Genomic DNA, 27,568 nt, shown 5'->3' with positions numbered 1-27,568 from the left:
TACATTGGTAATTCTGAATCAAACAAATGCGCTGATCAGATGGCCACTCCACGATGACCACTCGCTGCTGCTGCTGCTGCTGCTGCCGCCACTACGGAAATATCTCAAACATTGCTGCTTGACCAACCGAACGAACAGAAAGAAGTCACTGGGTAAGTTAATATTTACTACAATACACAATACATAAACAATTGAGAAAATGCCAGCTGAGCGGACACTGTTGTAGCAATAAAAAAGAAAACCCAGCATAACATAAAATATTCAAATAAAGTGAAAAAGAAGAAATACATAAATAAGTAAAATGAAAAAAGTAGAAAAACGAACGCGTCGTAAAGAAAAACGTAGGTAAGTTGGTAAGTACTATGTTGGTAAGTTTATAAGTAAGTAAGTAAGCGAGTATTTTTTTTTTGTATAAGTAAAAACATTAGGGTGCAAACTAAGAATTTAACGCTTTTGTGATTATTTCTAGTTTTTCCAAAACTAATTTTTTCTATTACATTTATTACTTTGGTTTTTGTATTTTTTTTTTAAATGTTTTTGTTTGCTGTTTGCCGTGTCGCCGCCATTGCCATTGTTGATGAGTTTTATTTAGGCTTAGAAACTCACTACATACAAATACGATAATGTTTTTGCTTAGCATTTAAGCTCAATTTTAATTGTTTAAAAATATATTCAAGTGTGAGTGTATGGATGTGTATATGTATATCTATATATAATTACATTTGTATATGTGTGTTGTGGTGCTGTGTTAAATCGAAGCGTGCAAAATTAACTTACCTTCGCAGTGAAGCCCATTGCCGTGATAGCCGGGAAAGCAGGTACACGTGAAGCTGCCAAGCGTGTTGATGCAGTGCGCAAACACGTCGCATGGACGATATTTGCATTCGTTTTCATCTGGAAGCGTGAAGGATGAAGCGCATTAGAATTAACAGTGCAGCAGCAGTGGCGTTAATTTTTTTTATTATTTTTTTTTTTTGTTATAGAATATAATGAGTTTTTCATTTTATACTTAGTACTTATGTATGTAGGTATGTATGTATGTTGAGTTATTGTTTTTGTTTTTTGTTGTTGTTGTAGTTGTTTCGGTTGATTTGGTTGTATAATAATAAATATATTCTATGTTTATTTTTAATTTTCTTGTAAGCTTATGTAGTTCGTTAACTCGTTACTCGTAATTTAATAGCTACTGTGTTAAAATAAGCTTTAACTACTTAGCTTAGCTTTTACTGCTATGGTTGTGTTTAAGTAATTACTATTGATTATGGTTTTTCTTACCAATCTTAAAAACGTTTAATTTTTAGTGGCATTAGAAATCTAGCTAAATGAGCTTGTAGCGTAAAAAGTTCATTTAAATTTCATTTTCTTGGCGAGCTGTGTTGATTGAGTTCATTGGTTATTAAATTAGCGGAAATTGATTTTCCCTTTTTTCATATTAGTTCTTTAATATTACATATTTAAGCTAAATTAATATTCATTATCTTAAGACGAAAGCTAAGAATTGAAAGCAATTAAAAAAGGTGCTATTTTAATTTAATCAAAGTCTTACCTTCGGAGATTTTTTTTTGTAAACCTTTCGTCTGCATTAAAATGTGCAGACAATAATTTAGAGCGGATTATTTCTAGTAAAGATTAACTAATTAGTTACATTTTTCGTTATTAATAAAAATTATAGTTTACAAGATTTTAAAATAAGATTAGCTACTTATATTTATGTGTATTTTTTACCATTTAAAAAGCACTCGCGCTGGGTTAGTGGGTGGCGCCTTCTCCCCACACCTACGGAAGTACACGGTGAATACCCAAGTTTTATGTGCTCTTCAGTTCAAGCCTCTATTTGTGCTGTTGAATACTGGCTCATGAAAACTGCCCTAAATATTAATCCGGAAAAAAACTGAAAGATAACCCAGCCGCGCAATGTAAATGAGCACATTAGAAGGGCTATAACAGCCCTATGGGGCTGCATAAGTTGAGCTTGATACCTCACCTTGCTCACTACATATACAAAGTGATCGTATGTGCCAATTGGCTCTGCACTGGCCATCACTGAATAAGTCTTTAATTAGAAAAAAATATTATCAACTTTCAGACAGCGGCGTGCTTGATGACCTCAGCGGCTTTGCCCTAAAAGCCGACAAAAGCTAAAGAATCCTTGTCGTACTTTCTACATGTAGACAGGTAATTTGTAATTCGGTAAGATTTTGAGGCACCGCCTTTTAATCTGTAGAATTATTTCTTTACCATAACACCCTCTGATGGGGAATTGGAAAAGATTGAACCTCCTAATCCTAATTTTGTAGCGACATATATCGATGGCTTCTATGTAGACCCCAAATCTTTAGAGCTCTTACTAAAATTTTTACGTAGAATAAAGCTCTCAATGAGGCCTGTCCCGTATATAAACCAGGAGAGAAAAGGAAACAAGCACGGTGGAACTTCGAAATCCAAAACGTCCTAATGGCCAGCCGACGAGTCTTAAATCTTACCAATCCTCTGAAAATGAACTATGTACAATGACATACAAGTTAAACCCAAGTAGAATGCAATCGACATTGGAGGGTGATTAACTCAGAAAAGTACGTTCTATCCAGTGTTCTATGTATCACTGTTTTGGTTAAGTTAGATTAGTTTTGGTTAGACAAAGGGGTTCGCGCCAAAAATGGGTACGCTTATACCATAGCAACGACCCCTTGTAATACCACTACGAACGCTCACGGCTTCGTAAACCTAAGGAGATCTCCTGACCGACTTTGGTACGTTCTCGACTGGTGGCTGTGCTGAGACGAACCCCAAAAAGTGGTACGCAATGTAGACAAAGATTTTCCTATTCCCTTTTTTATCGAGACCGTGTGACCGATCGGGGCTGCCTTTCTTGGCTAGCTTACAGAAAATCCGATATAAATCTAGCAAGAAAGTACTCAGACGCGACCAAAAGGGAGACTACGCATTTTCCAACTACTGTGAGCGCAACATGATACAGTTAAGCAGTTCAGTTCCTGAGTCAGTTATGCACCCAGTGCCTCTAAGTCTGAGTGCATCCCTTATGTATACACGATCCAGATTTTTGACTAGTCTAGTGCTTCGGGAAGCACCAGGTGGGGTAAGAGTCAAGTGGGGTATCTTATACTTCCTCGTAAATAGGACGAGTTCCGTGCTACAAGAATGCCTGCTTGCGGTGACTTGAAAGGACTGAAAGAGTTTATTTTCCAAGCAAGACAATGCTTATTAAACAGGTCCCACAAGATTTTACCGCCATATTCCGTCTCCTGGGGCACGGGAAATGCGCACTGAAAGGATTCATAAGCAGCTCCTCGCTAACAATTGCCTAGTTTCCCACCCCACCCTTTAAATCCGCACAAATAACTTGCAAGCACGCGCCCAATACCAAGCTATCTGATAAGGCCGAGTTCCTTACAGATACGGGAGAGCTGAACATAGACTCCCGAGATCCCAGTTCGTGCCCTTAAGATTTTTAAAGGGTGTAAAATCCTAAGTTAAATGAACTAATTCTGCTCAGAAGACCAAGGAACTAGATGAATATTGTTCAAAACCATATCGGACTGCTTCAGATCCTAAATCAGGATGGTTGAGGAGTGCTCTTTTCACCAGCTAAGGAAGCATGCTGGTCAATTTCTTTAACCTCGTTATAAGGGGATCATCTCTCAAGGGAATTGCTAATAATTGGGTGAAGTAGTCTGAGCACCTGCTGCAAAGTAAAATACTTCCTGAACATATGAAAGCCTTAGCTTCTGCTGTAAGGCTGAAAACTGAAGACTACCCTGCTATTGGAAGATATGTAGGAGGAAACCATCGCAATAACTTCTGCAGAAGAAGCTACAGAGATGTACGATAACCTGTAGTCTTAAGCCATCTATTGTCTGTATTTACCAAAACACTTTGCAGGAGAAGGAGGAAGTTCCTGGGTTCAGAAATTTTTGGAAAATTATGCCAAATCTGTGGACATGAAATTTGCTTGAGATCTCCCGATCCTTCATAGTAAATTTTTTAGAAGCGGTCATGATCCACGATTTCAAACTACTGTGCTCGCAGCCGAAACCTAAGCTAACGTTGTTCGATGGCTTGCCTTAATTACTAGCTTAATAAACGAATATACTCAGCCAATTTAGATTAGTTCAGTTACTACCTAGATACAAAATTTAAGCGATGTTACTAATTTATAAGCTTTAATTATATTAATAACTATTATTAAACTACTTTAGTTAGCAATGCTAAAAATTATATTAAATATTTTAGAAGCTTTAGTTAGTTTAATAGGCCAGTATTTAAAATTTTCATCACATTTACAGAAGAAAAGTCTATGATCGGCTCTGCATTCTACTTAATATTTCTCTGTCTATTCGTAAAAGCATACGAAGAAACTATCTTACGCTTAACACTTAATAACATTTGTTGATCTCCAATAGAAATCTTACATAAATACATTTGTTACAACACTGGTAATCATTAAAGCTTTATCTATGTACAGCCTAATCGAAGGAAATCCTTTTCTACCAATTCGCGCCGCTCACAAACTTAACAATAAATCTTAATTACATTGTGTACAACTACGAATACAAAACTACGTAAATGCAATACAATTTGTAGTTGTAGTCGTTGAAAAAATAACTCAATCATATAGATACATATGTATTATAGATTTATCGCTCACTCACCTCGCTCAACGCAATTACAACCGCCAAAGCCGTCGTTACAATGGCAAACGCCATTCAAGCAAACACCATTCGTGCACTGAGTGCCATCCTTATCACAGTCATCTGCAATTAAAGCGTAAACGGAAATTACAATTTAACACCGTAACAATATTTAGTGTACATACATATGTAGCGGTGTAAATAAAAAAAAGGCGCTGCTGGTTTGCAATTATTTATGAAAGCGATTCAACAAAAGAGTTCAGCGGATTCTTAGCTCTAAATGAAATATAAGAGTTAAAAATTTCTAAAAAAATTGTATGTGAAACTTTCTTAAATTAAATCTCTCGTTCTCCTTGTTGCGAGGACTTAAGTAGGTTTAATGGTGCCATGCCAGGGAATGCACACAACAGGATGAACTGAGCGGTATACTGGCTATAGGAATAGGGTCTAATGTTGCTTATCCGCGGGCTTGCCCTAACATCCACCCCGGGCACATTTTCTCCTACCTACATATATTCGTTCGCCTCTAACTTCTGACAATTTATGATAGTGGTTTGTGAGATGGGAATAGAGAAAACCAAAGTATTTTGGTGGTGACTTTGAAATTAAATTCACTCGAACCCTTATTCCTTTTTGATAAGTTCGCCAATAACGCAGCGGTCGGCACTGCACATCGAAATTATTGGAAAGATGGCCGCAAGTGCGCAGAAATGCAGATTGGGAATGATACGCTACGGAGAGAAGAAATGCCAGAAAAACACCGCTACTAAGTGGTGACCAGAGATCATCTTTGGCTAGATATATATTTTTTTTTTCAATATAATCCTAAAATAATAGAAAAAAATGAATTAAATAAAAAGAAAAAAATTTCTCGGTCCGAGGATGCGAACCTCGGATCACTCGCCAGCGCTTTGTTCACTCGGCCATTGCAACCGTTGGAGCAGTGCGAGCAAAATAATATACATCTCCATTTGGAGCATGCTCCAGTGCTATCTGTCAAAAGAGCTTTTCACCATGAAAGCTTGTAAGGAAGGTTTTTAGTGTAAGACTCTCGTGCCAGTACAAACAAAATCTTTCAAACTATCTTGCCTAATGCCTATGAATTGTCTTATAAAAAAGGCTCTTATTTAATTGTAAACTTATTATTATCATTTATTTATACTTCATTACTCACTTGTGCATTTGAGCTCATCTCTCAGCTCATCGGCACCGAGAAAACAATCTCGCCTGCCGTCGCATAATTTCGATAATTCGAATATTTGTAAATAATCTGTAGACTCATTAACTTGACAACCGAAATTGCCATCTTCGAGATTAAGAAAAAATACTTCGCCACCAAAACGGCTATTTTTCAAATGCGCTTGGTCCGATCGTATTGTTTTGATTTGTGAATGTACCTGCAAAGAAACGGAGAAGTGGAGAGAAAGCGAAAATAAAATTAGTTACAGGAAATAGTAAAAAAAAATAATTATTAAATAAAAATAGAAAAACTTACAAACTAAACTAAGTTTGTAACGAAATATAAGTACTTAGTAAATTATACATTCAATAGCCGTAATGAAAATTTTACGTGATTTTGTTAACAAACAAAACCACGATTAGCAAAGCTTAATAAATACTATATTTCTGCTTTTAAATTTAAATAGTCAGCAAAATTGATTTCGGGTAATTTGGTTTATTACTTATCTCAAAACAACAATGTTTTCTCAGTATTCCGCCATTGTAACTAATCGTGTTGGAGTATAGTTTATGTTTCCTTTTTCGTATTTACCAATGGCACAAACAATTAATTAGGAAGTCAAAAGCGCTTTAATTGATACATATACCATGAAGGTAAATGAAGTTGCTTTCATTTCTCAAAGTATGTTTAATCATTCCTCTTAAGTTAAAACTAAATCTAATTGCAAATTTTAATTAGTGTCATTCTTTGATACACTTTGTTGAGCTTTGAACCACGATTTATTTAGGAAAAATGGAAAAGGCAACAAAGTCTAAGCGGTAGAAGTTGTAGAAGCTATTTCGGAGATCACCACATCTCCTCATCAGACTTCTTTTTTCTAGACTTCAGCAGAGATCGAACCCGCCTCATCGATGTGCAAAGTCAGAAGCGCTAACCACTGAGCTATGGACACCTCGCTAGCTCTTGTTGCTAATTCATTTCCTTATTCAACCGCTATTTATACTTCAGAGCTTGGTTGTTTTTGTTAATTCTATACATTAATTTGCTTTATTGTACATATTCAGGCAGGCTCAGGCAAGCTCAGGCTTGTATATTATATCTTTCCACAGAGAAATATTTATATGATTGTCGGACAAATATCCTTTGAATTCTGGAATAACTGCTAGCTGGGTAGACACTCTCTTGAGGGACTGACTAGACTGGAAATCTCTCTATGGAAATGGTTCCAACTAAAGTGGCTTGTATACTAAATAATAGCCTGCAGTGAAAGCCAAGCTGTTAAAAAGATATTCCAACTACTAGACCACCTTCAGAAAGCATCCAAAAATGTAACCAAGCTGAACTTGAAATCCGTTTCGAAGTACAATAACCTTCAGATCACGAGAATATTCATTACAGCAAAATATAAGCAGTTGAACCGGCTAACGGTGGGTTTCCATATCGTTCATTTATTTTAAAACAGGGAATGCGAGAGTTCCGAGCTCTTATAATATGAACATTCACTAACCAGAGATAGTAGAACTTTGGCTTAGATGTAATGAGAATGGTCAACTTAATTTCGTTTTCCTGGATGATATTCTATGTCTTCCAGAGGTTATATTTTTACCATGATAGCCTGGCCAAAAGTAACATATGGAGCAGTAGAATTGTCCGAGTGGACTGCCTTCAACTCCGTGAGAGGGTCGTTTACCATTCTTCATCGGCTGGTGCGCTATTGTATATCGGGTGCCATGAGTACGTGCAACATCCATCCCCGACCTGACGTTGCAGAACATACCGTGAAGAAGTCGCGAAAGATAAAATCAAAAGGTCTCAGTTCAAGGGAAAGCAAGGGAAAAATCTTGGAAAAAAGGGTAAGGTAAGGTTATGAGGAAGCAAGGTAAGCAGCAGCCTCAGAGAAGCGCTGCATGGAAGAAGCAATTGAGAGACATCGCATGTGCTGCGGCGTACCAACTTAATCTAATGACTCTTTTTTAGACCAGTTTAAGGCATTCAACAAGTATACTGACGGGTCATTGTAGGCTGCAAGCTCACATGAACACCCTAGAAATTAGCTTCCAAGATTACTGTCGTTACTACACCACCGCGGCAGCAATACAACTGAGCTACTTTTATAATGGGACGCAGTCGCTAAAAGAAGGGTTCCCTGTGGCTACAGATTACGCATATTCACTTCATGCCAGTCCGGATACTGCTGGATATCTCGGATAGGTCTTGCGATGAGTTTTGACGACACAATAAACCCAGGATCGCAGTGCAAACTGAACATTATGTCTTCTATCTACTTAGCCCCTTCCAGGCCTGAAGTAGAATGTGAAATGAATACTTGGAAAATCGACTTCGGCTTTCCGGTCTGTCATCAATTGAATTCACTACAAACACCGTTTTTGTTTGTGTTCTTATTATCGAACTAATAAAATCACAGCTCACTTCGCATCTACCAAAATGGAAACCATAGAGGGTCTGGGAATACCGAGACCTTGTAACACACTTCATTTGAGTGTACGGCATTGCCTCGACCAAGAATGAGAGATTTATAAAATGGGTTGCCTGGATTGTTAGTTTCCCCCTGGGGAAAATTAAATTTTCTCGCTTCATGGGTCGCAGGAATATATTTTCGCCAATCTATTATTATTTTTAATTGAAAAATTTGACGCGAAGGTTTGGTAATTTAAAAATGGCACCTAAAGTTTTGGCCATTCAAAAATTGGACACAAAGCTCTGATTATTTAAAAAATTTGAATAAAGTTTTTGGCTCAATAAAAAACAACAAACGAAGTTTTGACAATTTGAAAATGAGAAATAATTTTTTGACCATAAAAACTGAAAAAAAAACATTTTTTAATTTTAAGAAGTATAAAACATTATGCACAGATCTGTAATGACCATATATTTATGGCATGACAAAAAATTATGTTCGCAAAATTTTTGAATGGCCAAATAATTATGTTCAGGTTTTAAGTGACCATAAGTTTATGGCTAGTTTTAAAACGACTAAAAATTGATTCCCAGGTCCTAAAATGACGAAAATGTATGCTCTATTTTTAACTATAGATATATATGTCTAGCTTTTATGTGACCATAAATTTATGTTCAGTTTTAAAAAGCCTAAAAAGTAGTTCTCTGATTTTTAATTGGAAAAAAATTATGTATGTCCAGTTTTTAAGCGGTCAAAAATTTATATCCAATTTCCCCTATTTAGCTGAATATCTGAACATGCTAGTATAAGGAGGACCTTATTACCTGAACTTTAAGTTTGAGTCATTTCTAAGCTATTTCGAATGGAAGAAGCAGACACACTTTCAAGTAATTAGTAGGAGACTCGCTTGTTAGTTCAAAAGCTGTAGCAGTACATATATGGCATCTATTTTAATATTTCTATTTTATGTATTTTCATGTTATGCAGTTGACGCAATAACCTTCAACTTTGAAGCAGCAAAATATTTAAAGTTTAACATTTTATCTGTTTAGTATTTTTTTTTCCACTTAACTTTTGCATGCTTAATTGTTACGCATCATTGCGCGATTTTCTATATTAAAAACTAGCAAAAAAAAACATTTTATGAATACTTAAATTTCAAGTAACTATGCGCTTAGTTTCATGTAAATGCGAACAGATGAAAAAGGCAAAGGCAAGAAATGTAATGAAAAACAAAGGACACCGGCGCAAGCGGATAGCCATTTGATTGACATAAACGCGATTTTATATGAATATAGAAAGAATAAGAATATACAAATTTTAGTTTTAATCTAAAGTATTAGTCGCTAATTCCAAAATTCGCTACTTGCTAACTGCTGCAGGTATTTTCATTTCGTGCCGTCAGGTTCGTTGCTTAAGTCTTTTGTTTTCACTTTAGGGAAAACGCTAAATGCAACTTATTTTTCGAATTATCAAAAGCTTCGAAAAGTGTAGAACAATTCCGAAAATAATTTAAATGTTTTGCAACGCTGAGACTCGCCAATAATTGAGCGCCACAAGCGATTTACCGCAAAATTGAAAATCACAATCGAAAATATGAAAATAATGCAAGCTTGTAAATACTTACATGCATTAGCGTTAAGCATAAGCAATTGAGAATTGATTCTTCTCACCTGCAATTGGCTTGTCTAGCCCAACTTTTTTCTTAAATAAATATTCTCTACTTCTAGTTGCCTGCATTGCTTTACAATTGCCAATTGCCATTGGCATGCGCCATTAGTGCCAGCGCTTTCAAGTTCAAGTTTGTGGATGTGCGCCGATTTTATCAGCTGACACTGACTGCTCTGCCGCTGAGTGAGCGTCTAACTGGCGGCGAGCATTATTTTTTTTTTCTGAGTTTTTGAGCGCAGGCTGTAGGTAGAATTGAGCTGCCGCCACAAGCCACCCATTGACACTGTTGTAATTGTCTAAGTGCTACTGTTATAGATGATATTTTTTTATTTATTTAGCACTGCGAGCGCTGTGTGTCTCCACTTTATACTGAAAAAACGCAGAAGTTTTTCAAAAGCGTATTTAATAACGACCTTGTGGTCGCATAACAAATGGTTAGGAAAAAAATAGAAATAAAAATCGTAAAACAATTCGATTGATGTGCACTACAACTACACAAGTTGTATGGCTGAATTTATTAATTGGCGAATACGATTTTGAATACAAAACGTATTACTCTTTGTAGCTTTTTGATTTTGCTATTTGTGTACAGATTTGGTCATAGAAATGTGTACTGATGGAAAATCTGATGTTTTATTACCATTTAATAAACATCGAACATTGAATCAGAATATACTTCAAGAAACTGCTCTGCGCCATTGCGAAACTTGAAAAAAAAATGGACTGGCCGTGTTTTAAGGAGGAGCTTGGTAACCAGACCACGACGAGGCCACAAAGGATACGATGCACTCAAGTCATTAGTGAGGCGGTGGTTAATTTAACCGCTGCCCTACGTGTGAGTTTGGGTAAGGCTTGTCTGTCTCGTGCACCTCTTAGCCGTACGCCTACTCCCTGGTTGGATAAGGAGCTTCATACGTTGAGGGGTCTGTCGAGAAACCGGGCCTTGAAAACTAATTTTGAGATGGACTGGGAATGAGACCGCTGCACGCAAAGCGCGTATAAGAGGCTAATTCGCTCTGCGAAGCGGGCGTCTTTTAAGTAATACTGTAGCGGTATTGAAACCTTGGGTCAAATATCTAAGCTGGTAAGAGCTCCAAACCACAAAGCTGGGTTCACTCAAGAGACCTTATGCCTGCTTAACGTGGACTACGGTTGAGACACTCTATCTGTTCTTCAAAAGGCTCACTTCTCTGGAAATCAGGCGGTGGTTACAGGTACAACTGGTTTGTTGTCAGAACTGTGGCCAATTAAGATGCCATAAGATATGCTACTGAGTCTTTTGACAGTTTCAAATCGACCGGTCCTATTGGTACCTATTGTGCTTAAAGAAGGTGTTAAGATTTTGTTGGCGACCTTGCAAATATTTTCACTGCGTCGCTTGCACTTTTTTACATACCACAACTTTGGAGGCTAGCTGATGTCGCCTTTATAACTAAGGTTGCTAAAGATGACTATACTAGCACCAGAAGCTGCAGAACTATTAGCATGACATACTTCACGCTAAAATATCTGGAAAGCTCGGTAGAGTTACGCATTCGTGGGGAAGCGCTCTCTTCACAACCTCTGCACAGCTGAACTTACCGTCACTTTGTGTCTTCATACGTGCGGAAGCCTTAAAGGCCACCTGCAGAGCTCTGAGAGCACTTGTGTCTATTCAATGTCACAGGATAGTATGCCACTATTACCTTTGTTGAAGAGATTCTAGAATATTGAATTCCCAGAGGCTGAATGTTGTTTTAATATCAGTATTGAGTACGGACTCACACATTGTCAAATCTTCACTGCTGCCTCCAAAACTAACTGTGGCTCAGGATCTGGGGTCCTCAACGAAGTTAATGGGCATAAGCTTCACATTTCTCTTGGGGAGTGTGTTTTGGGCCTCCCAGGCTGAGGTATTTGCAATCCTCAAAGCCATGGACTACATGGTGGAAAATTGGTGGTGGGGAAGGAGTTAACGTGTCTGCAGTGACAGCCAAGCTACATTTGGGGTATTGGCTAACTACTACCAAACTAGTTCGGCAATGCAAGTCTCGACTAAATTATGTTGGAAAGTGATTTACTCTGGGTGCTAGGTCACTCAGGAGTACCTGGTAATAAGACATCTAACCATTTGGCCAGAATTGGCACAGATCAGGCATTTATAGATCCTCAACCAGTTATAGTGCTTCCATCTTCGGCCATCGCAGCTACCATCAGAAACTGGGTGAATAACTTTGCTCAGGAATGACTGGCAGGCATCGAGGGGCTGCAGGTGGGCAAAACTCATGTTTCCTCTCAGAAGGTCCAGGTAGTTTTTTTTCTATCACTGAGCAGACGAGACTATAGACAACTTGTTGGATTGCTGACTGGTCATTTCACGTGGCACAAACTCCTGGCTTGACGTGACTTGAAGAGGATGAGACGGTGGACCATTTTTGTGTGCTTCTGCCCCGCCTTTGCAAAAATTAGGTATGAGACATTATACCGCGATATGTTACGTTTATTAGTTAATCATGCAGATTTAAAACAGATTAAAAGGGATATGATGCGTTGCTTTGTACCTGGTTCAGACAAAAAAAAAAATTATAATGGCATATAAAAAAATAATAAGTTTTTCAAATTTAGTCCCCAGTTTCTGCTTGAGATTCTCTTGCAATGCACCCTTTTATGCCCATCACTGTACGTATGCATTATGGCTCATTGGGCGTCAAGAGAGTATTATCGTACACTTATTATGGAAAAAATCTTTGCTACAAAAAAAAAAAAAAAAAAAAATCATTAAACAACAAACAAACTTTTAATTATCCAAATGCAAAAAACAAGTACAATGCAAATGCAACACTAAAAAGTAAAAAATAAAAAATTACAAAAAAATAAAATAAAGTACCGCAGACAATGCCGCGCATAAAAGTGCTCCCATGACATTGCTGCTAACAACAGCGATGCCGGTGCACAGCCGCAATCACTGCTGTCGTCAGCATTAGCAGCAGCGCAGCAGTCGATTTCAAGTGCAATCGCGCTTGCAATTAAATCTATTAAAACAAGCACCGTACATGCATTCGAGCACATTTTTATTAGATTTTGTCATGCTGCATGCCTGTGGCTGGCTTTGTGGGCAATTCTTTCATTTTTTATTTTTGTATTTTTACACTTGAAATGCAAACTTTGTGCAGCGTGGTGCTCTTAATAGCGTTGCTGCAGAGCAAAAGTGAGGGAAAATAAAGACAAATAACAATTGTTACCGTTATACATAACTGTCAATTAGCGTTTCTTTAATACATTAATTCGTTTACCTACTTGACAAACTCGCGGACGGCGATCGGCGACCGAGTGTCATCTGCCGGTAGGAATGTCTTATATATTTATATACTCATATAGGTACACACATATGTATACAATATGCCGGATTTTTTTTCTTTTACAACAAAAGTGTCAATCGCGTGCCTGGCAGCAATTTCAGCTGCTTTATTCCTCTTTTTTTTTAGAGATATCTAAGGTAAATTGTTTATGTCGATTGCATTTGCTCTGATATTTTTTTTTGTTCATACATGTGGTGCTTTTAATAAATTGAATTAGTGTCAATTAGTTTAGGAATGCAGTGCATGAAATGAGAATGCGTAGAGCAACGACAACAAATATGTGTGTGAAATAAAAGCGAGCAAAAAAATGATCAATCAAAGCTAATTTTTGATTGCCTTTGTTTTCGAGCAATTAGGAAAAAAAAAAATGTGAAAAGCATAGAAATCACCCGTCAAATATTATGGAGTCATAATGCCTTGACTCAAACCCTAATGTGCATTTTGCTTAGTTAATTAATTAAAAAAATATGTCTTTTGTGAGCGTAAAGTGCTTCAGTGCATCGGGTTCGCAATTTTTTCGATAAGAACTTTCATGAAGAATACCACCTGGCTTCTGGATGACTGTATTAAGCATCTGATTTGAGAAAGCGAGGCAGTTGGGGTACGCCTAAAATTAAGCTAAAAAAGTAAGTACGCCTAGGCCGCACTGGGGAACTAATAAATGTATGCACACATGCATATCATTGGTTCAAAATTATAAATAAAACGACAGGCTAGTAAAAATAATGTTATAAGGTTAAGGTTATATTTTATCTTTTTCCTACCTTCCCATTCAGGATCATGTGATGTTCTGTTATATGATGTGATGTCATGTCATATGACGTCATATTACGTGGTGTGATGATATAATGTGATGACATTGCTATGTGATGTTATAACTTGTGATATCATATGTATATCATGCGATGTGATGTCATGTCACATTATGTGATTTAATGTCATGTAATGTCATGTTATGTCAAATCGTGTGATCACATGTTATGTACCGATTATTATATCGATAAAAAAATAGATAACTGTATCGATAAATATACCGATAACGATATCGGTAAATCCATAACGAGATAGATTTTTTAATAGATAGCAACATCAACAAAAATATCGATAACAAATTCGATAAAAATATCGATACCATAAGTAATTAAAGTATCGAAAAAAATCGATAACAAAGTCAGTTAAAACATCGCGAAAATTCGATAACAAAATCGATTATTATATCGATAACAGTGTCGATGAATATGAAAATAACAGCATAGATAAATAATTCCGAAATTGTTCCGAAAATCTAGAAATAGTCCTAGAAACCCGAAATAGTGTTGAAAATCTTGATTTAGTCCCGGGAATCCCGAAAATCTCTAAAATCCTGAAATAGTTCCCAGATTGAAGCTCTGTGTCTCTATAAATATCATTTTCTTTATAATTACCTTTATATTAATATTTATATTGGTCTGTATCTAAGTCTTATTCTTTAACCTTTGATTAGCACGTTTTTGTTAAATTAATACCACACGCACACATTTTAGAAGCAGTTGTTTCCATTCAAACCATTTTCGTGTGCAATTTCTGTTGAATTTGTCAATTTACGCCCAACCAACTAACCGCCGCTAAAGAAGTTTTACTTAAAGAAACAACCTTACGCGAGTACTCTTACCAGCGTGGGTCAAATAGAGCTAAATAAAATGGAGTTGGCCACTTTTTTCTTTCCTTTGTAGCACCCAACATAACCAGGCAGTTAAGTCAGATTGGCTGATCCGTCAGATATTACACCGATCATAAGTTGGTCTTCAGTCCTACCAAGAATGTGGAGGCCGGGACGGTCTGCCTTGCTGGCGGATTGGCTAACAAATAAATATACTGATCCAGCTGAGTTATTTGTAGCATAGATTTCACCCTTTTCAAGCCCAAACATTCAATCTTTTGGAACTATGCGGCTTCATTCTGACATATTTTCAATGATGCCATTGATGATGCCAAAAACTAAATCAACGTTCTAGTTATAGTCGAATATTATTGTGGGTATACAATTTTGGCCCTTTTCTATTAAATTAATCTTCTCATTTTATAAACTTCAAGCGATAGTTTAGAAACAAATATTTATATAGATATTTTTGTGGTTAAAAAAACTAGTTTCTCTGTGTCAGGTTATATATTCTAAATTTTACCATTAGTTACTGTACGCACCTTTAATACAAAGCAAATGAATAATTTATTTCTGGTTCATAAACTATTTTTACTGAAGATATGCTATTCTTTGACAATATAGATATGTCATCTGGGAGTCAATGACAACTTTCGAGTAGACTTGTATGTAAAAGCGATTGAAATATTACAAAATAAGCAAAGAAATAACAGCCTTGGAAGATATTTGAAAATCAAGTTCGCTACTTAAGTCTTTTGTTGAAGTCCATATTGTGCTTGTACTTTAAAGAAGCCCAAAGCGGTGATTTTTTCCGATATAATAAGATAACTGAATTCGAATAAGCTGATAAAAGGCAGAGCTTTTTATTTTAAATAGAGAAATTATACTTTTAAAGTTTTATGATCCCAGTCAAATTAAAAACCCATCAAAAATCGAATATCTTAAATTCAACAGAAATATAAACAGGAATGCGCATGCGATGTTAGCAATTCTCTATACATTTAGTCAAGTAACTTTTTTCAAATGTACCCCCCTACGTGTTTATTTTTTTTATTAAACAATATTTTATTTTCATTTTGGTATTTTAGTTAGCTATTTAAAATTATTATTACAGCACAGTTTTTAATAGCTAATTTTTATCGAAATGCATGAAACTATGATAAATTTTGATATTGATGATGATTTGAATTGTGTAAGCTTTTAAATTTTAACAGACAATTAAGCCAGCCAGCCATTAAACGATTGACAAATGACCAGCAAATTTGCTGACTGCCACTGAAAACAGCAGTGACACATTCAATTGGTGGTTAGTAGTAATTATAGACAATAACAACAACTACAAAAACCTAACGGTATTCTACTTATACCACCAATCAGCAAAAGAAGTCAATAACCTTTGTGGGTATTAAAGTCATTTGCCAATTTAAGCGCGCGCGCGCACGTACGCACGCACGCTTCCATAGCATAGCTTATGAGGGATACAACTGTATTTATGTATTTATGGTATTTTGCCATATTATTAATGGCTTTTGTAGTCGTTTGATTACTCATTGTTAGCATGTTACTTTCTGCTTTCGCCAAATATTGCTATGCGCTTACTTTGTTTTGTTTCTAAAATTTTTTGACACAACTAATTAATCTCTTGTATTTGATATTTTGTTATACCCGGCACATAAATGCGCTTGGGTACAGGCTACTAAAATAATTATTATTGGTATGAATTGTTTAAAAGGTAGAGCTAAGGAATCATTTAGGAAAGTCTGACTGGCAGAAAATATCAATGACACAGGCTTCTTCTTGCCTGCTCTTTGCTGTCTGGATCGCTGGGAGAGTCTTTTATATAGAATATGAGAGTGACTGACACACATACATAAAAGCTCAAACACGAATTGCATGCGGGGGCTTTGAAATGGAAAATTCTTATCTGTTAGAACGAAAAGCTGTTCCGAAATCTAAAAATCATAAAATCCTCGGTCAAGCAGACGAAAGCTTCAATTGAGAAATATTTTTAAATAGGGTAACCAGGTACACAAGATTTTAAATAACTTAGTTTGGGTTAAAAAAAAAAACGTTTTAGGTTTTAATAAAGTTGCCACTTATACTATAAAAGTGAAAACTAAATGTGTAAATCCAGAAATTTTAGTCTGAAAGAAATGTCGAGATGAAACAAATAAATAAATAAAATGTTTTTAAATATTACAGAATAGTTATTGGACTAAGGATTTCAATAATTTAAAATTTTCTTGTTATAGAGTTGCCAATTATAAAAAATTTAAATAAAACCTTAATAATTGTGTTACTTAAAATTTTCGCAGAAAATTTAATATTTAGTTTATGAATAAAACACGAATAGTTCAAAATATTATTAGATATGGTTGCCACCTATACAAGAAACTAAAGTTAAGACTAAAAGTTTAACAAAATATAACAAAATTGTTGTCAAGTGAAAATACTTTGGGAAAGTTAAGATCTGTACAGATATTTATATATTTATATGAAAAAGATTTTTGAAAATAAGCGCAGGAAATATTGGAACGGGCTTTAAATATGGCTGCCATCTGGGTCAGAAATTTTGTTGTATTTTTATTATGGTTGCCACTTATTAAAAAAATGATAATTAAAGAATAAATAAAATTGATAATAAAAGGAAGTCTATTGAGTTGCAGCCCACCTACTTTTAAAATCCACCTAAATATATGCGATAAATAAAACTTTACAAAAAAATTTAAGATATGTTAATATGTATTTACAAAAAAATTTTTGTCTGAAATATTACTAAATTTGGCTGACAGCTATGCAAAAAAAGCAAACCAAACTAAAACTATAAGTTAATCAAAGTATATAGCCACATTGGTGTGGAGAGGAAATTGTTTGAGAAAGCTTTTATATGGGCAGATTTTATTTGCAGGGCTGCCATTTATCTTGATTAAAAAATTGTGATTCTTTAAGTAAGGTTTCCACTTATACATATAAAAATAAAATCGATGCCAAGCGAAAGCTCTTTGATACTTTTTTATCGTTTTGATACGTTTTTCTTGTAGGGTTGCCGCCTATCCAGAAATGAATAGTTTTTGAATATGTTTGCTTCCTATGGAAAAATTATAACTAGAGCAAAATTGATGTAGAAAAAAAAGTAGCTTGAGAATGCTCTCATCCGTGAAGATTTATGATAGGGTGGCCAGACATAAAATAAGTAAGTAGCGCGTAAAATATTCCCTCATGAATATCGTACGAAATGTACTTAGTAATGCTCTAAACAGGACATAAAAATATTTTAAATAATTTTGAACAAATATAAAAATAAGAAAATGTGAAAAAATTTTAATTAAAAATGTTTAAAATAAATAAAATAAAAGGTTGGAAAAAAGCAAACATTGTTGAAAAAAGCTTATATTAAACAAAGTATAGAGTTACCGCCTGTCTAAATACCAATTTAGGTAATAAAGCTTGCAACCTATTTTAGAAAACTATTTTTAGATCACAAACCAAAAATTCGTACTAAAAAAAATAAAGCTGAAAATTTTATAATAGGTTCACCATATGGTTAACTAATAAAATTTATTAAAACAATTAAATCTGTCTAATACTCAAGCAAAGGTTTACGCGTTGGCACCTTTTTAACATTTATAACTTAAAATTAAGTTTAAATAGGGTGGCCACCATTCTAAAACCAAACTTAGTTAAAGAAAAACCAATTGTTTGAATATTTTCGTGGAAATATTTAATCGAAAAAATTATGTTAGATCTGTTTTTGGAAGTAGTTTTTGATAGAGTTGCCGTTAATTTTTTTTTTCAGTAAAATAATTCGCCATTTTAAATGCATATATACATATTTATGTGCTTATTTACAAATTTATATAAGTGAAATATTAGCCTGTATATTGGGTATAAAAACTTCAGCTGCACCTTAGAAATTCTTAATTTTTTGCTACTTTTTTATCTGATTCATTTTGCGTTTGTAGTGTGCCGATATCGTCATTTGTTACATATTGATGACTATCTCTTCCATTAATTTGGCATTTTTCTTACTGTTTTTGTTCTACAATTTAATTTTACAGCTAATGCGGCTATTTTTATGCATTACGTTGTTGCTGCTTGGCTTTTGATTGCGTTAGCAATTTCGTAGTATTTAGCATTTCAATAATCATTCGTATGTGTGTGTATGCGCATTTGTGTGCGTTTGTCTTTAATAGATAGTCGGCGGCTATGACAACTGCTGCAGTCGTTGACCGCTGTCGCTAAGTAATTACGATTTGCGAGTGACGGCATTCGAGTGCTTGTCATTTAGCTTTGGCTTTGGCTTTGGTTGTTGGTTGTTGGTTTTACTTTCTTTGCTATAAAGTCACTAGGCTTTTGTGTACACAGTTATCCAGCAATTTTGTCTTTGAAGTATTAAGTAGCTATCTTATTGCTGGCTGCTTTCTTTTACTCAGCGATTTTGCTGGTTTTGGCGCTCCATTGTTGCCTGAGTATCTAAGCTGTCATGAGATTTTGTTTGTCTTTCGCCTTTCGCCTTTCTACTTTCTTTGCTTCCCACTCAGTCACACCGAATTTACCTACTTTTTAGGCTTAGCTTGTTTTTTGCAAATGTCACCAGTTTGATTTTAGTGCATAACCGGCTTTTTATAGCCGAGTTTTTTGTTTTCGAGTTCACTTTACTTTTGTGTAAAACTAGAAAACCTCCTGAAGAGTTTGATTTATTTAAAAAAATTTCAAGTAATTTTTGAAAGAAATTTATGAAAGCGTAAACCTTCTTTCCTTTCAAACATTTACTTGCTAAGATATCTGAGGATAATGAACCTTCTGTGAAAGTATATACAAACAAAAATATGCTCTCAAAATAATAGCTTCTGATTTCTTTGAATTCATTAAAAATTTATGACTTCAGCGAATTTGCATATCAACTTTTTGCCGAAGCTTTTTATTTATTTGTTATTTCTATTTATGTACAAACATTTAATTTCGCTTTGAGAATTAATTTCGTATTATTAAAATTTCAGCACCGTTATTTCGCACAAAGGTGCTATTAATTTTGAAAAGTTAATTTAACAGCTCATTTAACATCCCTAAAAGCTTCGAAGCTGGTTACTTCAATAAAGTGATGGCATTTGGTTATAATCTTTTAGCTATTTTTCCATTGCGTCAGTTCTTAGCGACTTTCTTTAGTTTAATTCTTTTTCCCATTCAATTGGCGGTTGAGTAGTCATGCGGATTTGGTTACTCCTTTTCATTTAGATTTGCTTGTTGCTTTTTGGATTCGAAAATCTTGGCAGGCGCAAGAGGCTGCATTTGGTTGCATTAAATTCATAAAACTAGAATTGCGAGCGGCCAAGCGAAAAATAATTATACATACTTTGAAAATATATTGAAAGCAACAAATAGTAGAAAAAGATAGAAATAATGTATAAATATTTTTTTTTTAAATTTTCAGCTATAAAATGTTCATTTGTGATGTTACTGAATAAGAAATATTATGAAAACAGGTTTGTCGCTTAAGTCTTCCGTTACTAATTGTTGTGGTATTAGACTATTTTTGAACTAGGCTAAGTAATTCATATTTATTTAGTCCAAAATGCTTTTATTGAAAAGAGAATGCGTTATAATCCATTGATGGGCAGAAGGAAATATGAAGTAGTAAAGTACGTTAAACTTTAGAAAAAAGTACAAGTTTCAAGCAGCTATAGTATACATACATAGAGAATAAAAACCTTAACAGTTTTTGTATTTAACTCCATACACAAGCGAAGCCTAGACTTTGTATTAGCCTAAATCTTCTAAAAGCTGCTTAAAATGCACTAACAATATTCTGTTTAATTTACATATATATATATATTCAGTGATGACCACTACGTCAATAACTAAAAAAAAACAAATGCTTAAGTCAGCTTCAAACTCCATCAAAAATTCTAAGCATCTAACGAGTTCGCTACTTAAGTCTTTTGTTTTCAATACAGCAGCGCTCTTGCAATGAACAATACATAATTACACGATTAAATGTAATTGCAGAAAAAAGAACAAGAAAGCAAATAACAGCACAAAATAATTGATGCTTTGAAACTAAACTGATTTCTGATTGTAAAATCAAAGCAAAATGCTACTTTAAGAAAACTTTAATTTCTGTTGCTTTGTGACTTCCAAGAATAGTCATTTAATTAAACAATTTATACACAAGTCGATACCATACAGTGGCTTTATAGCTCGCGGCAAAGTACCCATAAAATAGTATTATTTATTGACATCTTTGTTGCTTAACCCTTAGTTGTTAAATAGCGGTTGACCGCAGTAGTAGTAGTAGTAGGACCCTCTAACCATTTGATAGAATATAAAAAAAAAAAACAATTAGAGCAAAACTAAATAGGCTAAGTAAGCAAGTAAGCACTTTTTCTGGAGTACTCCTGCTGACCGCCGCAAGCTCTGTTCTCTTATTGGTATTTCTTCATTTCTCGTGATTTTTTTTTTGATTGTATTGCAATCTATTGCTTGATGGGACCCGGGTTCGATTAGGGTTGTGACTGTCGTTCCGTTGCCAAGAGATGCCAGAAATTCCAACTGGCTGCTACCAAAGATGAGGACAATTTTCTCATTGTGATAGCTTTGGCTTAGGTTTACATACATATATCCGCACGCAGACTACTGCCCTAATTTTACGCTTGGTATACGCCAGTGGTACTGAAGGGCACACTGAGCCAAAAGTAACATGATTTTTCAACCAAATTATTGTTTGATTTTTTCATGGTAAATATACCGCTTAAAAGAAATAAGATTGAAGTTGAACATCTGAAAATACATTTGCATGTCTGACTTTAGCTAAGCGTGCAAAAGGTGCTTGCTGTTATATGAAACCATCATAAACCAAATTTCGATTTTTTGGCCGATAACATGATTATCATAGACATAGTCATATAAAAAAACCTCATATAACTAAACAGGTTGCACAATTATGATGTATATCATCTTAGGATTCAGTTGATGTATCCTCAAGATTCACTTGCTGTGGGTATGGGTATGGTTGCATCTGCCAAACTTTTCCATTGGAGTTTATGTACCGGATCAGTCATAGACAATTCACTTAGCCGGTAACACTAACAGCAGCACTCTAATTAGGGTTATATTTTCTAAATATGGCTCGCGGCGACCTGGTGAAAGAAATTATTGTTGGTTAAGCCCCAATGTAGCATGTTTTTTTTTTTACAAGACTTCGACCTATTTGAGTAGTTTTTCAGTTTTTCGCCTACCCCGCTGAGCACACTTCCAAAGGAGTGGTGCATGGATAGGTATTAATTTAAAAGCTTTTGTTAATAAATTTGACACAACGATCGTCAAAGGTTATTTTTCAGAAAACCGTGCCTATAAAGACGTTTATTTCCAAATATGTCTTAATTGCCGGTTGGCTTTCGATTAAAAGAAGAATGAGCGGGTTCCGAAATAAACTCTAACAGCTGTCACCACACAGTGAGTGGCGATGCTCTGCACTTATAAATGTATTTTTTGATATTGGCGATAGAATTAAATTAAAAAGGCTGTTCATTTAATAGCCTAAATTTCATAAAACACTCCAACGCTTTTCTTAGAAGTTTTTGTCATACGGGATTGTAAATATTTTGGAATATTTTTTCTTGGGTGTCTCTAGAAACTATTTATGATTAATTCACTTATTTACTACCTAAATTTGAAAACCTCAGATTTAAATACATATATTTAAAGTCTAAACAAATTATATATTTTAATCACAATTATATAATTTTTCTTATGTATACCCGTAGTTTTTTCAATAATTTTTTATGACAGCTATATGAAATAACAACATACTGATAATAGTTATTATCAACTAAATTCTACGCTTGTATACATACTGAAATATGGGAATGTGCATTTAAATAATTATTTTTGAAACTTCCGCAATATACTTACTGTACTCGAAAGTAGCACTATCCACGTGACTAGTGGCAAAAATATTCTCATTTTTGCTGCAAAGAAAAAAAGCGAAAGAAGGTAGAGAAAATTAGCTAATTACATGTATAATCTTTATAAATATATGTAAATACATAAGTACTTAAGTAAGAAATAAAAAATACATTATTTTGCATTTCGGATAAAGTTGGGAGGGAGTGAGCGAGCAGACGAGTAGCAATAAATGAGCAAACATAAATAGCTTAGAGCACGAGAAGTGTTTACCAAATTGCCACTTGACTACAATTGTTTGAATGTTATACCATATAATTGTATGTAGTTGAAATGGAATTGTTGAGGATATAAAAAATTGTTGAAAAAAGCGAAATGCGAAAGGGAAACGTGAAAGGAAGATAATACCAAAAAAAAAGTTAGAATAAAAAATACATACATAGCAAACAAATTGAAAAAAATGTGCAAAAAATAATCACTACATTGGCACTTAAAGCAATGTATGTAAATAATGTGCACTTAAATTTACATACTTATAAGAACTTAAATGTAAAGAATTAAAATTGCAAACACGCTTCCGCATGTGAGTAAACATACACCCAGCAACACCAGCTGAGGGAGTAAATACATAAAAAAAAAAGAAATACTATAAAAAGGTTTAAGTGATAGAAGATATGCAAATAAGTTTTGTAAACAAGCCAACTACAGGCAAAATCAGTAATTGGAATTTTTTGAAAATAAATAAAAGTGAGTACACAAAAATGTACATAAACGGAATGCAATACATATATATATGAGTCAACATTAGGGTGCTTGACGCGGTTTCTCCAAACCGGTTTCACCCGTTTTTTGGATACCTAGAGGCGTTTTTTTTTTATCTTAATTTTTCGAATATCGAATAAACTGGATATTTTTTATCGCACCAACCGGTTTTACTCATTTCATACAAATCTTGACCACTCAATAAATGTTTTGAGTTTTTCGATGTTCTCAAAGCTTCTTCTAGTTAAAAGGAAACCTCCAAATGGGTAGATCTACACTTTTATTCTAGCTGCGAAAAAGTACACTCAGAGGTAGAGGTTTGTCTTTTTTTGATATTGCTGGGGCCAACCACGGACATCCCGAGTAGCAGCAGGCAAATCGAAGTACCCGGCTACGGCGGCAATATCATTTCGCAAATCCGAAATAAGTCACAAAAAATGCACTAAAGTATCGAAAAAAGTTAAAATAGGACCAAACGTCAATTATTCTAATTTAGATAAAACCGTTGTACTTATTTTTGTACTTTGCTCTTTTCTAAATAAATGTAATTTTATTGTTAATTTCGGTCATGACTTCGTACCATAATAACCATGTTCACTGCATTAAACCTATGTGAAGTAAAACCGGCTTTACCGTTTTTTTTTTTTGTAATTGCAAAATGGGCCACCGACCGTTTTTCAAATTGCAATTTTCCGCATAACTCGAAAATCGGGTTTGGGAAAAATGCGAATAGTAGATACTTTATTTAGGTACAAGGTTCGACCCTAGACTTAAGTTTTCGGAGCAAACACAGAATGCGTAAAATTTGAAAAAATAGTGACTTCTCTTAGAAGATGAATGGTCAATATATGTAGGTGGGCTAGGACACTGTGAAGTACATAATCTTAAAGCAGGGATAACGAGTCAAAAGTGTACTGATAGCTACGCTTACTACCAGTAGTAGCTTGGTTCAACAGATGATTCGGTAAAACTAACAATTATATTAGGCAGCTACTATTTGGTCAGATTTACTTAAACAAGTTTCCTTGGAACGCGAAGCGATGGGATTGCTTCATTTTATTTTATTTCCTTTTATTTAGATTTCCCTTCTTTTGATTAATTTAATCTAGCCATATTTTATTTTAATTTATTTTATTTTGTTTTATTTTTTTTTTTTACTTAACTAAATTTAATTTATTTCAGCCGAGTTTCCTTCGAATGCGACGCGATGGCATTGCAATATTTTATATTAACTTTTTCTATTTAATTTAATTTAATTTTATTGTTCGCTTTTACGTTGTTATTTTACTTTTTTATTTAATTTAATTTTAATTAACCTTATTTGGTTTTATTTTAATTTATTTTATTTTAAATTAATTTTATTTTGTTTTATTTAATTTAATTTAATTTAATTTATTTTAATTTAATTTCATTTCATTTAATTTAATTTAGTTTAATTTAATTTAGATTAATTTAATTTTTTATTTTATTTTACTTATTTCATTATTTTATTTTATTTTATTTTATTAATAATCTTTCATTTTAACATGGGCTTTGACATTACTTAACAGCTTTCGATGGTGTTTAGATTATATTCCGATGTAAGCCTTCATATTTGGGGTCCTACCATGGAATAAGGGTTAATACAAGAACAGAATAAAAAAATTTAATTTCAAAAACACTCCTTCAAACAAACAGGCGATAAAGATGCATGATAGAACTTAAGTTGCAGCCGACAAAGTGCAAAAAACTTAGCTAATAAAAATGAGAGAGAATACATGTGGACGTTGACATGTTTGTAATATTTATTTGTACAACAGGTAAATGACACCTAACCAAATTAAAGCCTAATGTGGATGTGTCAGAAGTGATGTATACCTAACAGCTATGTACATACATACGCAATCTTGTTCATACATAAATATACTCGTAAATGGGAGCCATCAATGAGCCAAACGGACAATTGCTCATCATTAACGCACCTTTGTCACCGATAGATTGTATGCGAGTGGCAGCGGTGGTAACGTGTGGGAAATATTTCATTTATGTACACAAATATATACATACTTACATACATATGTACATTCTTGTAAAAGAAATTGCGTATAACCACGAAACGTTAGCAGACCAAGTGAGCAACGCTACAGGAAACTATTGCTGTCGCTGTCGCTGTTGCTACTACCGACGACAATAATACCGTTGGTAGCTGATGTCTCCAAATGAAATGTGTGTTGCTCTGGCTAATGGCTTTGAGAGGTTTGAAGAAATGTTGAAGAGTTTCTTTCAATATTTTTACCTAAGATCTGCTTTCCTATCTTTGCTCTCCCCTTTACTATTGTCAACTTTTTGAATTTTTTTGCCTTTCGTGCGTAGGTATTTCGCTTATTTGTCAACGCACGCTAACTACTTAGAATGAGGAAATGTCCGCTGCTTATCACACATAACCAGAGGTTTTTATTTATTACCGCTTTTTGTTAATCATTTAGAGAGGAAACGTGGTTTTTCTCACATACAATTATTATTTAGTGATTTATGTGATGTTAGCGTGTGATTTCTAGCTATTTTATTGTCTGTTTTTGGTTTGCTGGATCTACTACCTTTTTTTTTGTCAAACTGAGAGTTTCCGACGACAGCTTGACGCGATTGCGTGTATCTGAGTTTGTATGAGTATTTTTATAGAAGCTTGTGATTATTTTCAAAGTTCTGTGGAGAATAAGTGTTGATGTTTAGTTGAAGTGTATTAAATGTTTTATTCAAAAAATCTCTGTGTAGATAATTTTAGAAGCATATTATGACAGCCGAAACACTCGACTTAAAGCTAGGAAAGAATCAGGGAAATAGGAGGAAAATTTCAAAATTTGCTTTGAGAAGTTATGCTTTTCTATGTGAAACTTTTTATCTATATTAGGGCGTACCATAACCACAAAAAAAAAAATAAGACTGTACTATTTTTTCAACGGCATAATAAAACATATTATATTTCTCACCCAAATTCATAAAAAATTAACAGGAACTTAACTGTTTTATAAACTGAAAACTTGTATGAAAATGTCACTTTATAAAGCTCCTTGAAACTATTTTTTTTTTTTTTACGAATAAGGTCATAAGTCGTTCGTCAATAAGTACTTCGGAAAAAATCAAGATGGACTCGAGCTGATCCCATTTGAAATTACCTCAAAAAATCGAATTAGATTTCAAAAATATTTTTTATAAAAAAATCAGGTTAAATGATAAACCATTAAAACCAAATATTGAGATTTTTGTAGGTATTTTTAAATAGGTCTAGCTCAGGTAATCTTTCGAAATATTTTGGCAAGAGTCTCATAGTAATTTAAATTTATTTTACAATTTCTTTAGGAAACTCACAACTTTTTTGGTGAAACACCTTAATGTATAAAAATAAAGACGTTTTCGGAGACAAATTACAAGTAGACGTTTATTTGAGTTTATCCAATTATTCACGTAAGGCTACACCTAAAACTTTTATATTTGCTTCAATGATCTTGATAAAATTGTAACAATGTGACATGCCATGGCGTCTGCTACATAATCAGATTGGAATGCTTTCAATCTCAATGCTCAGGTAGCTTTGGTTTTGCCATTTAAACAGATGAGTCAGTGGCTCGACTCAAAATATATGAAATCAATAAAAATAATGTTTGAACAAAAATAATTTTTTATTTTCACTTTTATTGCCACATAGTTTGTTCAAAAGAAAAATACTGATAAAAATAAAATCTTTCACAGAATTAAGGTTGAAATTTTGAAATTCGTGCCCGTATTTTGTTTGTAAGTCAAATATTAGTGGCATTGTGCTACTGTGATAGCATGACCGAGTAATCAGAGTCAACTACGGTACAGTAGTCGAAAAATTTATAGCCGCACCAAATTTTGACAAGTTTTAAAGTATTATTTTTGTTGTTATTTAATTTTGGTCAGTTTGTTATAGCTCATTCTTTAACAACATCTGTATAAATATAAGTTTAAAGGCAGTGTCATACGATTGGGTATTTGCCGAAACTTGGTGCA

The 27,568-nt window shown here is 34.2% G+C and overlaps 1 protein-coding gene across 1 annotated transcript in view; it reads right to left on the bottom strand.

Moving 5' to 3' along the window:
- Positions 1 to 27,568, bottom strand: part of dpy (fibrillin-like protein dumpy) — a 231,098-nt gene that overhangs the window by 139,763 nt on the left and 63,767 nt on the right. Inside the window, exons 2-5 of the mRNA XM_017630594.1 lie at positions 22,808 to 22,863; positions 5,824 to 6,046; positions 4,671 to 4,772; positions 778 to 894 (exon numbers count right to left, since the gene is read on the bottom strand). Coding sequence (XP_017486083.1) covers positions 778 to 894; positions 4,671 to 4,772; positions 5,824 to 6,046; positions 22,808 to 22,858 — 493 coding nt within the window. The 5' untranslated portion in view covers positions 22,859 to 22,863. The remainder of the gene's footprint in view (positions 1 to 777; positions 895 to 4,670; positions 4,773 to 5,823; positions 6,047 to 22,807; positions 22,864 to 27,568) is intronic.

The sequence above is a fragment of the Rhagoletis zephyria genome, unplaced genomic scaffold (genome assembly GCF_001687245.7).
Source record: "Rhagoletis zephyria isolate East Lansing unplaced genomic scaffold, Rhagoletis_zephyria_1.1 Rzeph_scaffold_00091, whole genome shotgun sequence".
NCBI lineage: Eukaryota > Metazoa > Arthropoda > Insecta > Diptera > Tephritidae > Rhagoletis > Rhagoletis zephyria.
This window is presented reverse-complemented; position numbering and strand designations above follow the sequence as displayed.